This window comes from Microcaecilia unicolor, chromosome 5 (genome assembly GCF_901765095.1).
Source record: "Microcaecilia unicolor chromosome 5, aMicUni1.1, whole genome shotgun sequence".
Classification (NCBI taxonomy): domain Eukaryota; kingdom Metazoa; phylum Chordata; class Amphibia; order Gymnophiona; family Siphonopidae; genus Microcaecilia; species Microcaecilia unicolor.
Genome location: NC_044035.1, coordinates 153070178 through 153083638, shown reverse-complemented (window position 1 = coordinate 153083638; position 13461 = coordinate 153070178). Strand labels below are relative to the sequence as shown.

The following is a 13461-nucleotide window of genomic DNA, read 5'->3' as shown; positions in this document are numbered from 1 at the left end:
CGAGGAGCCGGCTCCCGCCTCTACTCCGGCGAGACTTGCTCCACCAACGTCAAAGGAGTGCTGGCCTGGGTGGCAATCGACCCCAGAGCTGTAAGCGGCGCTGGAGGCTGCACCGCGGGCTGGGGGCCAGGTGAGGCCGCAGCAGAAGGCATGGCAGGCTCAATGCACATCGCTGCATCAATCCCTCTAAGACCTCTGGGAGCAAGGCCCGGATACGCTCATCGAGAGCCCTCATCGGTAAAGGCTCAGGTTGCCGAACCACTTGAGCTGGGAGAAAGACTCATCGGCACCCTCTTGGATAGAGGGGTAGTGGTCCTCCTGGCATCGACGCTTGTCCGGTGCCGAATCCCTTGGCATCCCAGAACTCCCAGAGCCATGCGTCGAAGGAGATCGGTAACGGTGCTTCTTGGCCTTCGCCCAGTGAACTTCACCCAAACTCCGATGAGGACGACGTCGAATTCTCATGCCACCTCTGGGTTGGGGGGCCTGCACAGCAGGAGGCCTCGAGACAGGTGGACACACACTCAATGCCTCGCTGCTCCCAGTGTCTCAGGGCCTCGCAGCAGCCATCCCTACCTCGACTCCCAATGCTTCCTTTGATGTCGACGCCACCGACCTCAATGTCGATGTGCCAGACCGAGCTCCAAAAAGTTTCTCGTTGAGCTTCTTGGGAAATTTCTGTCCTTTTCTTCATATGAAGGCACAGGACAGAATTTGCCGGGCTATGGTCGGGCCCAAGGCACTGAATACACCAAGAATATGTATCAGTACCCAAGATGGTCCAGTTGCACTGGGAGGAATGCTTGAAGCCACTGGGAGTCTTTGATGACATGGAAGGGAAAATGGTTCCAGGAAAATCAAAAGTCGCAATTGTAACGAAGAAAAGAGGGAAAGGCACAAAAAAAGGGTAACTCCGACCGAGCAGGCCTAAATGGGGGCCCGCAACGGAAAAGAAAGAAAACTTGAACGTGGGCCCAAAGCTCATAAGATTAAAAAAAACTTTTTTTTGTAATAATGAGAAAAACAAGAAAAAACATGAGAAAAGCTCCAAAAACGTGGTAAGGCTCTTCCCAGGCATGTGAGGAGCGACGAAAAAACACAGCCACTTCCTCTTGCGGAAAGAAATAAACTGAAGTGAAGCGGATGTGCTGCGGGTGGAAGGGCACTCCGCGCGTGCGCGGTGAGATGTGGCTCACGCTCCAGGAGGCTCTCAAAGTTTTACTATGCTGGCTAGTGTGCCGAATCCTGGGCGACGCGGATCGTTTGCCCAGTTGTGAAAATTGGAAGCCTGCTTGTCCTCGAAGGAAACTCATTTTTCTACAGGAACTGAGTAACCACAATAAAAGAAACTGTGCTGAGTTTTACAAAACAAAATTCAGATGTGCCCCTCTTATCTGTGCCCTTTTCATCCACAGCCAACTTGTGTTTCTTCCATTCTGTTGCACTGTATGCCTGGAACAGACTTCCTTAGAATCAATATGTCATGCTCTTGCTCCGTGTCTCTGGCCCTACTGAAAACTAGGCTGAAAACTAACTTTTTTTGAAGCTGCCTTTAAATCTTAGCCCCTTGCTCATCTGTAATATTCATGTTATTTTAATCTTTCCTATAATAAACTCTCCAATCTTATTTGTCCTGTCTGCCTTGTCTTGACAAGACTGTAAGCTCTATGAAGCATGGATTTTCTCTTATGTGTGTACACAGACTGTATACATCCACCAGTGCTACAGAAATAAGTAGTAGCAGCATAATGAAAATGATGTAGCATATATGAAGACTAGTTTAGAAAACCTAGTGCTGACTGACATCAGCTTGTCAACGCTATTATCCTACTTGCCATCTGAGAAAAAAAAAAGTTAACACTAATGGAAAGAGGGAATATAACCTCCCTAAGAGTCTGTGGTGAAACCCTTTGAATATTGTACTCAAGTCTTCAAATATGTCTACAAAAAGATATTGACTAAGGAGAGACAATAGAAGGACCACCAAAAGAAGAGTAGCCTAGTGGTTAGAGCAGCAAACTGAGGAACCAGAGATGATGGGATTTATCACACTTTCCCCACTGATGTTCCTTGTGACCTCTGCATAAAATTCAATGTTCAAAAATGTAACAGTCACAATTTTGAAACATAACTTATCTGCATGGATTCTTTGACATTATCATGTTTCATATCTGCATCATGAAGTGGGAACGCCACCATTAAAGTGTATCTCTATCATCAATTATCTCATCAAAGTCTGTCTATTCATTCAAATAGTATCAGAAGCTCTGGAAGAAGGGCCCGTATGCACTCGTCGAGAGCCGCCATTGGAGAAGGCCCTGGCACAGCCTGCTGAGGCTCGGGCGCAGGAACCGAACTGCTGAAGAGGCCGACGCATCGGCACCTCCTGTATAGAGGAGTGGTCTTCCCAGTGCTGACTCTTCTCGAGTGCCAAATCCGATGCCTCGGAGCTCCCGGCACCATGTGTCGAGGGGGAATGGTGTCAGTGCTTCTTAGCCTTCGCTTGATGCACCTCACTGAGGCTCCTCAGTGCCGACGAGGACGTCATCGAATCCCCATGTCGCCTCAGGGACGAGTCCGACAATGGACGGTCCCGGGGGATCTGTACAGCAGGAGGCCTCGAGGTAGGTGGAGACCCACTTGATGCCTCACTACTCCCAGTGTGCTGTGGCGTCTCAGCAATCATGCCTACCTCCACTTCTGACGTCAATGCGTCCCTTGATGTTGACGCCATACAAAGACAAAGGACACAACGAGCTGGGCTATGGTCGGGCCCAAGGCACAGGATACACAAGGAATGCGTATCTGTGTACAGCTGCACAGAGTACAACATTTGAAGCTGCTGGGAGTCTTTGATGACATGGAAGGAAACACCGCATCAGCGAAATCAAACGGCTTGATTGTGCCGAGAAAGGGCACAAAAAAGGAGAGACTCGACCGCATGGCCTAAAAGGTGGCCGCTATAAAAAAGAAAGGAAAGTAACATGAACAAACAAAACTAGAGAAAAAAATAAGGGGGAAAACCCTAAATGAAAAACGATAAAAAGTGAAAAAACACACTCAAAAAAAGTTGAGAAGGGTCTTTCCCGGGCGAAGAGAGGAGCCACAGAAAAAGCTGTCACTCCTCACGATTCCAGGGCTGGCGCAGATCGCCGACCCATGTGTGAGAATATTTCAGCCTGCTTGTCCTCATCTACTGAATCCCATTAAAGTCTCAGAAAATATTTTCCATAGAAAGAAAATAAGTACATAAGCATTGCTGTATTGGACAGACCAAAGTCCATCAAACCCAGCATCCTGTTTCTGAAAAGTGAAAATCCAGATCACAAGTGCTTGATGATTCCAAAAGAGTAAAACAGATTTCATGCTGCTTATCCCAGGAATAAAGAAGTAGATTTCCCAAGTCCAGCTTAACAATAACAGTTCAAGTATAACTGGTCATCAGATGAAGCTAAAAGAAGAGGGTAAAAATAGTAATGTGAAAAAAAAAATCTTCCAATGAGATAGTATAGACACATGCAACAGAGAAGTGGCAGAATTCAAGCACAAAGACCATAGCAATGGAGGGATGGAGAAAACATTGGTTAGATAAGTGGTCCTTTTCTGTCAACATCGTCAATGTTTCTATGGAATTCAACCAATTTGAAATACTAAAAAAAATTAGAATATTAGGATCATTTTTTATACCATTAAATGAATCACTGTACTATACCTTAAGGACTCAGACAATGGTGTTAAAGTGCCATCTCCACGGTCTACAACACGAAAGAAATTCAGCTGATCTCCTTCCCGATAAACGAGAAAGGTAACTTGTTTGTTGGATGGAACTTTCTCCCACAGATCACTGTGACTGGGATCCATATATTCAGTCATCTCCCTCATGGGATCTTCAACTGGAACTAGACAATGTGAACAGAATTATAAACCATCAAGTTCAGTTTATCATATCGCTCAATTTTGGCATGCAACATGTTTATTTATGGCCCTGGATCAATGCATAATTAAGTTTAATGAGAGTCTTTATAAACTGCCCTTCAGCCTGGCCAGCAGAGCAGTTTACAATAAAGCGAATGCTACATACCTGTAGAAGGTATTCTCCGAGGACAGCAGGCTGATTGTTCTCACTGATGGGTTGACGTCCTCGGCAGCCCCCTCCATCGGAAAGTTTACTAGCAAAGGCCTTTGCTAGTCCTCGCGCGCCCATGCGAACCGCGCATGCGCGGCCGTCTTCCCGCCCGAAACCGGCTCGAGCCGGCCAGTCCAGTATGTAGCAAGACAATACACTTCAAGGGAAGACTCAACTCCAAAGGGGAGGCGGGCGGGTTTGTGAGAACAATCAGCCTGCTGTCCTCGGAGAATACCTTCTACAGGTATGTAGCATTCGCTTTCTCCGAGGACAAGCAGGCTGCTTGTTCTCACTGATGGGGTATCCCTAGCCCCCAGGCTCACTCAAAACAACAACCATGGTCAATTGGGCCTCGCAACGGCGAGGACATAACTGAGATTGACCTAAAAAATTTACCAACTAACTGAGAGTGCAGCCTGGAACAGAACAAACAGGGCCCTCGGGGGGTGGAGTTGGATCCTAAAGCCCAAACAGGTTCTGAAGAACTGACTGCCCGAACCGACTGTCGCGTCGGGTATCCTGCTGCAGGCAGTAATGAGATGTGAATGTGTGGACAGATGACCACGTCGCAGCTTTGCAAATTTCTTCAATAGAGGCTGACTTCAAGTGGGCTACCGACGCAGCCATGGCTCTAACATTATGAGCCGTGACATGACCCTCAAGAGCCAGCCCCGCCTGGGCGTAAGTGAAGGAAATGCAATCTGCTAGCCAATTGGATATGGTGCGTTTCCCTACAGCCACTCCCCTCCTATTGGGATCAAAAGAAACAAACAATTGGGCGGACTGTCTGTGGGGCTGTGTCCGCTCCAGATAGAAGGCCAATGCTCTCTTGCAGTCCAATGTGTGCAGCTGACGTTCAGCAGGGCAGGAATGAGGACGGGGAAAGAATGTTGGCAAGACAATTGACTGGTTCAGATGGAACTCCGACACGACCTTTGGCAAGAACTTAGGGTGAGTGCGGAGGACTACTCTGTTATGATGAAATTTGGTGTAAGGGGCCTGGGCTACCAGGGCCTGAAGCTCACTGACTCTACGAGCTGAAGTAACTGCCACCAAGAAAATGACCTTCCAGGTCAAGAACTTCAGATGGCAGGAATTCAGTGGCTCAAAAGGAGGTTTCATCAGCTGGGTGAGAACGACATTGAGATCCCATGACACTGTAGGAGGCTTGACAGGGGGCTTTGACAAAAGCAAACCTCTCATGAAGCGAACAACTAAAGGCTGTCCTGAGATCGGCTTACCTTCCACACGGTAATGGTATGCACTGATTGCACTAAGGTGAACTCTTACAGAGTTGGTCTTGAGACCAGACTCAGACAAGTGCAGAAGGTATTCAAGCAGGGTCTGTGTAGGACAAGAGCGAGGATCTAGGGCCTTGCTGTCACACCAGACGGCAAACCTCCTCCAATGGAAGAAGTAACTTCTCTTAGTGGAGTCTTTCCTGGAAGCAAGCAAGATGCGGGAGACACCCTCTGACAGACCCAAAGAGGCAAAGTCTACGTCCTCAACATCCAGGCCGTGAGAGCCAGAGACTGGAGGTTGGGATGCAGAAGCGCCCCCTCGTCCTGTGTGATGAGGGTCGGAAAACACTCCAATCTCCACGGTTCTTCGGAGGATAACTCCAGAAGAAGGGGGAACCAGATCTGACGCGGCCAAAAAGGAGCAATCAGAATCATGGTGCCTCGGTCTTGCTTGAGTTTCAACAAAGTCCTCCCCACCAGAGGGATGGGAGGATAAGCATACAGCAGGCCTTCCCCCCAATCCAGGAGGAAGGCATCCGATGCTAGTCTGCCGGGGGCCTGAAGCCTGGAACAGAACTGAGGGACTTTGTGGTTCACTCGAGATGCGAAGAGATCCACCAAGGGGGTGCCCCACGCTTGGAAGATCTGGCGCACCACTCTGGAGTTGAGCGACCACTCGTGAGGTTGCATAATCCGGCTCAGTCTGTCGGCCAGACTGTTGTTTACGCCTGCCAGATATGTGGCTTGGAGCACCATGCCGAGACGGCGGGCCCAGAGCCACATGCTGACGGCTTCCTGACACAGGGGGCGAGATCCGGTGCCCCCCTGCTTGTTGACATAGTACATGGCAACCTGGTTGTCTGTCTGAATTTGGATAATTTGGTGGGACAGCCGATCTCTGAAAGTCTTCAGAGCGTTCCAGATCGCTCGCAACTCCAGAAGATTGATCTGTAGATCGCGTTCTTGGAGGGACCAACTTCCTTGGGTGTGAAGCCCATCGACATGAGCTCCCCATCCCAGGAGAGACGCATCCGTGGTCAGCACTTTTTGTGGCTGAGGAATTTGGAAGGGACGTCCCAGAGTCAAATTGGAGCAAATCGTCCACCAATACAGGGATTTGAGAAAACTCGTGGACAGGTGGATCACGTCCTCTAGACCCCCAGCGGCCTGATACCACTGGGAGGCTAGGGTCCATTGAGCAGATCTCATGTGGAGGCGGGCCATGGGAGTCACATGAACTGTGGAGGCCATGTGGCCCAGCAATCTCAACATCTACCAAGCTGTGATCTGCTGGGACGCACACACCCGCGAGACGAGGGACAACAAGTTGTTGGCTCTCGCCTCTGGAAGATAGGCGCGAGCTGTCCGAGAATCCAGCAGGGCTCCTATGAATTCGAGTTTCTGCACTGGGAGAAGATGGGACTTTGGGTAATTTATCACAAACCCCAGTAGCTCCAGGAGGCGAATAGTCATCTGCATGGACTGCAGGGCTCCTGCCTCGGACGAAAATGGTGTTAAAGGGGCGATCAAGGAGGACAAAGCCGTAGCGGAGAAATTAAATGAATTCTTTGCTTCGGTCTTCACCGAGGAGGATTTGGGGGGGACACCGGTGCCGGAAAGAATATTTGAAGCGGGGGAGTCGGAGAAACTAAACAAATTCTCTGTAACCTTGGAGGATGTAATGGGTCAGTTCAGCAAGCTGAAGAGTAGTAAATCACCGGGACCTGATGGTATTCATCCCAGAGTATTAATAGAACTAAAAAATGAACTTGCGGAACTACTGTTAGAAATATGCAATCTGTCCCTAAAATCGAGTGTAGTACCGGAAGACTGGAGGGTAGCCAATGTTACTCCGATTTTTAAGAAGGGTTCCAGAGGAGATCCGGGAAATTATAGACCGGTGAGTCTGACGTCGGTGCCGGGCAAGATGGTGGAGGCTATTATTAAGAATAAAATTGCAGAGCATATACAAAAACATGGACTGATGAGACAAAGTCAGCACGGATTTAGTGAAGGGAAGTCTTGCCTCACCAATCTAATGCATTTTTTTGAGGGGGTAAGCAAACATGTGGACAATGGGGAGCCGGTTGATATTGTATATCTGGATTTTCAGAAGGCGTTTGACAAAGTGCCGCACGAAAGACTCCTGAAGAAATTGCAGAGTCATGGAATCGGAGGTAGGGTATTATTATGGATTAAGAACTGGTTGAAAGATAGGAAGCAGAGAGTAGGATTGCGTGGCCAGTATTCTCAGTGGAGGAGGGTAGTTAGTGGGGTCCCGCAGGGGTCTGTGCTGGGTCCGTTGCTTTTTAATGTATTTATAAATGACCTAGAAATGGGAATAACTAGTGAGGTAATTAAATTCGCCGATGACACAAAATTATTCAGGGTCGTCAAGTCGCAGGAGGAATGTGAACGATTACAGGAGGACCTTGCGAGACTGGGAGAATGGGCGTGCAAGTGGCAGATGAAGTTCAATGTTGACAAGTGCAAAGTGATGCATGTGGGTAAGAGGAACCCGAATTATAGCTACGTCTTGCAAGGTTCCGCGTTAGGAGTTACGGATCAAGAAAGGGATCTGGGTGTCGTCGTCGATGATACGCTGAAACCTTCTGCTCAATGTGCTGCTGCGGCTAGGAAAGCGAATAGAATGTTGGGTGTTATTAGGAAGGGTATGGAGTCCAGGTGTGCGGATGTTATAATGCCGTTGTATCGCTCCATGGTGCGACCGCACCTGGAGTATTGTGTTCAGTACTGGTCTCCGTATCTCAAAAAAGATATAGTAGAATTGGAAAAGGTACAGCGAAGGGCGACGAAAATGATAGTGGGGATGGGACGACTTTCCTACGAAGAGAGGCTGAGAAGGCTAGGGCTTTTCAGCTTGGAGAAGAGACGGCTGAGGGGAGATATGATAGAAGTGTATAAAATAATGAGTGGAATGGATCGGGTGGATGTGAAGCGACTGTTCACGCTATCCAAAAATACTAGGACTAGAGGGCATGAGTTGAAGCTACAGTGTGGTAAATTTAAAACGAATCGGAGAAAATTTTTCTTCACCCAACGTGTAATTAGACTCTGGAATTTGTTGCCGGAGAACGTGGTATGGGCGGTTAGCTTGACGGAGTTTAAAAAGGGGTTAGATAGATTCCTAAAGGACAAGTCCATAGACCGCTATTAAATGGACTTGGAAAAATTCCGCATTTTTAGGTATAACTTGTCTGGAATGTTTTTACGTTTGGGAAGCGTGCCAGGTGCCCTTGACCTGGATTGGCCACTGTCGGTGACAGGATGCTGGGCTAGATGGACCTTTGGTCTTTCCCAGTATGGCACTACTTATGTACTTATGTACTTATGTGTTCTTCACCAGCCAATCGTCGAGATATGGGAACACGTGCACCCCCAGCCTGCGAAGTGCCGCTGCTACCACAGCTAGGCACTTTGTGAACACCCTGGGCGCAGAGGCGAGCCCAAAGGGTAGCACACAGTACTGGAAGTGGCGTGTACCCAACTGAAATCGCAGATACTGTCTGTGAGCTGGCAGTATCGGGATGTGTGTGTAGGCATCCTTCAAGTCCAGAGAGCATAGCCAATCGTTTTGCTGAATCATGGGGAGAAGGGTGCCCAGGGAAAGCATCCTGAACTTTTCTTTGACCAGATATTTGTTCAGGGCCCTTAGGTCTAGGATGGGACGCATCCCCCCTGTTTTCTTTTCCACAAGGAAGTACCTGGAATAGAATCCCAGCCCTTCTTGCCCGGATGGCACGGGCTCGACCGCATTGGCGCAGAGAAGGGCGGAGAGTTCCTCTGCAAGTACCTGCTTGTGCTGGAAGCTGTAAGACTGAGCTCCCGGTGGACAATTTGGAGGTTTTGAGGCCAAATTGAGGGTGTATCCCTGCCGGACTATTTGGAGAACCCACTGATCGGAGGTTATGAGAGGCCACCTTTGGTGAAAAGCTTTCAACCTCCCCCCAACCGGCAGGTCGCCCGGCACTGACACTTGGATGTCGGCTATGCTCTGCTGGAGCCAGTCAAAAGCTCGCCCCTTGCTTTTGCTGGGGAGCCGCGGGGCCTTGCTGAGGCGCACGCTGCTGACGAGAGCGAGCGCGCTGGGGCTTAGCCTGGGCCGCAGGCTGTCGGGAAGGAGGATTGTACCTACGCTTACCAGAAGCATAGGGACCAGTCTTCCTTCCCCTGAAAAATCGTCTACCTGTAGAGGTAGAAGCTGAAGGCTGCCGGCGGGAGAACTTGTTGAATGCGGTGTCCCGCTGGTGGAGAGACTCTACCACCTGCTCGACTTTTTCTCCAAAAATGTTGTCCGCACGGCAAGGCGAGTCCGCAATCCGCTGCTGGAGTCTATTCTCCAGGTCGGCGGCACGCAGCCATGAGAGCCTGCGCATCACCACACCTTGAGCAGCGGCCCTGGACGCAACATCAAAAGTGTCATAAACTCCTCTGGCCAGGAATTTTCTGCACGCCTTCAGCTGCCTGACCACCTCCTGAAAAGGCTTGGCTTGCTCAGGGGGAAGAGCATCAACCAAGCCCGCCAACTGCCGCACATTGTTCCGCATGTGTATGCTCGTGTAGAGCTGGTAAGACTGGATCTTGGCCACGAGCATAGAAGAATGGTAGGCCTTCCTCCCAAAGGAGTCTAAGGTTCTAGGGTCTTTGCCCGGGGGCGCCGAAGCATGCTCCCTAGAACTCTTAGCCTTCTTTAGGGCCAGATCCACAACTCCAGAGTCATGAGGCAACTGGGTGCGCATCAGCTCTGGGTCCCCATGGATCCGGTACTGGGACTCAATCTTCTTGGGAATGTGGGGATTACTTAGTGGCTTGGTCCAGTTCGCAAGCAATGTCTTTTTCAGGACATGGTGCAAGGGAACAGTGGACGCTTCCTTAGGTGGAGAAGGATAGTCCAGGAGCTCAAACATTTCAGCCCTGGGCTCGTCCTCCACAACCACCGGGAAGGGGATGGCCGTAGACATCTCCCGGACAAAGGAAGCAAAAGACAGGCTCTCGGGAGGAGAAAGCTGTCTCTCAGGAGAGGGAGTGGGATCAGAAGGAAGACCCTCAGACTCCTCGTCAGAGAAATATCTGGGGTCTTCCTCTTCCTCCCACGAGGCCTCACCCTCGGTGTCAGACACAAGTTCACGAACCTGCGTCTGCAACCTCGCCCTGCTCGACTCGGTGGAACCCCGTCCACGGTGGGGCGTCGAGAGGTAGACTCCCTCGCCCGCATCGGCGAAGCTCCCTCCACCGACGTAGTCGGGGAGCCTTCCTGGGAGGTGGCCGCTGTCGGCACCGCACGCGGTACCGACGTCGGGGACCTCAACCTGGGCGATGGGCCAGCCGGCGCCACGCTCGACGGTACCGGAGGCGCAAGCACCGCCGGTACCGGAGGGGTAGGGCGCAACAGCTCTCCCAGAATCTCTGGGAGAACGGCCCGGAGGCTCTCATTTAGAGCGGCTGCAGAGAAAGGCTGAGAGGTCGATGCAGGCGTCGACGTCAGAACCTGTTCCGGGCGAGGAGGCTGTTCCGGGCTGTCCAGAGTGGAGCGCATCGACACCTCCTGAACAGAGGGTGAGCGGTCCTCTCGGTGCCGATGCCTGCTGGGTGCCGAATCCCTCGGCGACCCAGAGCTCTTGGTGCCGACATGGGGAGGAGACCGGTGTCGATGCTTCTTCGACTTCTTCCGAAGCATGTCACCGGAGCTCCCCGGCACCGACGAGGAGGACGTAGAATCCATCCGTCGCTTCCTCGGGGCCGAGACCGAAGAGGGTCGATCCCGGGGGGGCTGTACCGCAGGAGCCCTCAGGGTAGGAGGAGACCCACCCGAAGGCTCACCGCCACCAGCAGGGGAATGGACAGCCCTCACCTGCACTCCTGACAATGCACCTCCGTCCGACGACATCAGCAGACGAAGTCTCGGTACCACCGACGTCGATGCAGTCGCCCGATGCCTCGGCGCCGATGCAGAGGTCCGATGCCTCGATGCAGTCGATGGAGCGGCAGCCAAGGAAGATGGTCCGGACGCTGACGACGTCGATGCACTCGATGCCTCCGGTGCCGATGCCGACGAAGAGCCCGAGAACAAAACGTTCCACTGGGCTAATCTCGCTACCTGAGTCCGCCTTTGTAACAGGGAACACAGACTGCAGTTCTGAGGGCGGTGCTGGGCCCCTAGACACTGAAGACACGCAGAGTGCCTATCAGTGAGCGAGATTACCCGGGCGCACTGGGTGCACTTCTTGAAGCCGCTGGAAGGCTTCGATGTCATGGGCGGAAAAATCACGCCGGCGAAATCAAAAGCCGAAATGGCGAAAATTGAAGCACCAAAATTTAGAGGGAGAAAAATTCTCGACCGAGGCCAAAAGAGGCCTACCCCGACAACGAAAGAAAACTTACGGGGCAAAAACTGAGAAATACAGGAAGGGCAGAAAACCCGAAAGGGTCTTCCGGAACACTACCGGAGCGCTTCCCGAACTTTTTCAAGGAAAAAACAGCGAAAAAACACGTCGAAAAGGACGCGCGAGGTCGACTCTCTGGGGCACGAACGGCGTAACACGACCGTACCGAGCGCGGACGAAAGAAGACTGGCCGGCTCGAGCCGGTTTCGGGCGGGAAGACGGCCGCGCATGCGCGGTGCGCATGGGCGCGCGAGGACTAGCAAAGGCCTTTGCTAGTAAACTTTCCGATGGAGGGGGCTGCCGAGGACGTCAACCCATCAGTGAGAACAAGCAGCCTGCTTGTCCTCGGAGAATGAATATGTCAGGAAAAACAAACAAAAAAAAATGCCAAGTTACAATCCAAGGTTAAAGAAAGAACTAATTATATACAAATATAGATAGTCGGAAGAGACACAGAGAAAATATATAGCAGTGGATAACTAAAGAGAGGACAGATAGCACAGATGGAAGGAGCAGAAATATTAAGCCCCTACCACATACATTCTCGGTTATTTTAGATTTTATAAAGTATACCACCATTTACAGTAAAGCATATACAAAATAAAGAGCTATCTAGATGTTGCTGCCAGATTTGGTTTGTCCAAACTGGTCATTTTGCTCCATCAGTCTCACAGCTTTCTAAACCAAACCTGTGCAAAATGACAGTTTGAAGTGGTAAGACACGCCAGTTGTGACATCTATCCTCGTTTCAAAAACAGGCCACCTGAATTGCAAAACTGTAACTTTCACAGTGGAATCCCATTTTGGTTTGATTATTTCAAGATATGCCATCAAGATTTTATGTTTAAATCCGTTTATTGACATAAAATTCAGAAAATACATACATAATATTGCAACAAGAAAACAATACTGGTGCAACAAACAACTGCCAATCCTCCTTCTGTCGTCAATTGTTTTTTTTCTTTTATCCCCAATCAACCCATCCCTCCCCCCTCCCTTACCCCTCTTATTTATACATCCACAATTTTATATGATGACAGTTTTGATAGTACGGCAATACCATGAGTATAATTACTCCCCGAGAAACTACACTCTGGTCAAGGGTAAAGAAGATACTGTCATATCAACTTCTGACAACCCCCCCCCACCCCCCAAAAAAAAAAAAAAAATCAAAGACGATTCAATATAAAACTTCATGCTTTAGGTGATAGTGAGGCATATTTTCAAAACACTTTGGGAGGCTAAGTTCCATAGGTTTCTATGGAACTTTGGGAGGCTAAGTGCTTTGAAAATGAGCCTCAGTGTTTGTATGTAGGGTTCCCAAATTTCCAAAAATGCTTTCCTACTCCTTGGGGAGGACCCCACCACCCTCCGCTCCTGCATTAACAGCTCATGCAGTCGATTTCTCCAATGCCAATAATCCGGCGGCTCTTCTTTTATCCATGTATTTAAAATAAGTTTCTTCCCTACAATACTGGCTCTGCGAATAAACTGTTGGGCCCCCTTGGTTTGCAATGCAAATACTTCATATTTGTCAAGCAAAAAACCCAGGGGAGAAAATTATGCCATCAAGATTTTAAAAGTTAAGTACTGTACAAGAAAAAAAAAAAATCAGGTATCTAAAAGGAATGCCAATGTTGTCGCTTAGTGTTAAAACCTGAAAACCCCAGTGTAGGTCTCCAAGCCACTA

At 49.9% G+C, this 13461-nt stretch overlaps 1 protein-coding gene across 2 annotated transcripts in view; it reads right to left on the bottom strand.

Annotated features, from left to right (window-relative positions):
• ZFAND4 (zinc finger AN1-type containing 4) overlaps positions 1-13461 on the bottom strand; it is a 118007-nt gene that overhangs the window by 56881 nt on the left and 47665 nt on the right. For both annotated transcript variants that reach the window (XM_030203434.1, XM_030203435.1), the window contains exon 5: positions 3713-3899. In XM_030203434.1, coding sequence (XP_030059294.1) covers positions 3713-3899 — 187 coding nt within the window. The remainder of the gene's footprint in view (positions 1-3712; positions 3900-13461) is intronic.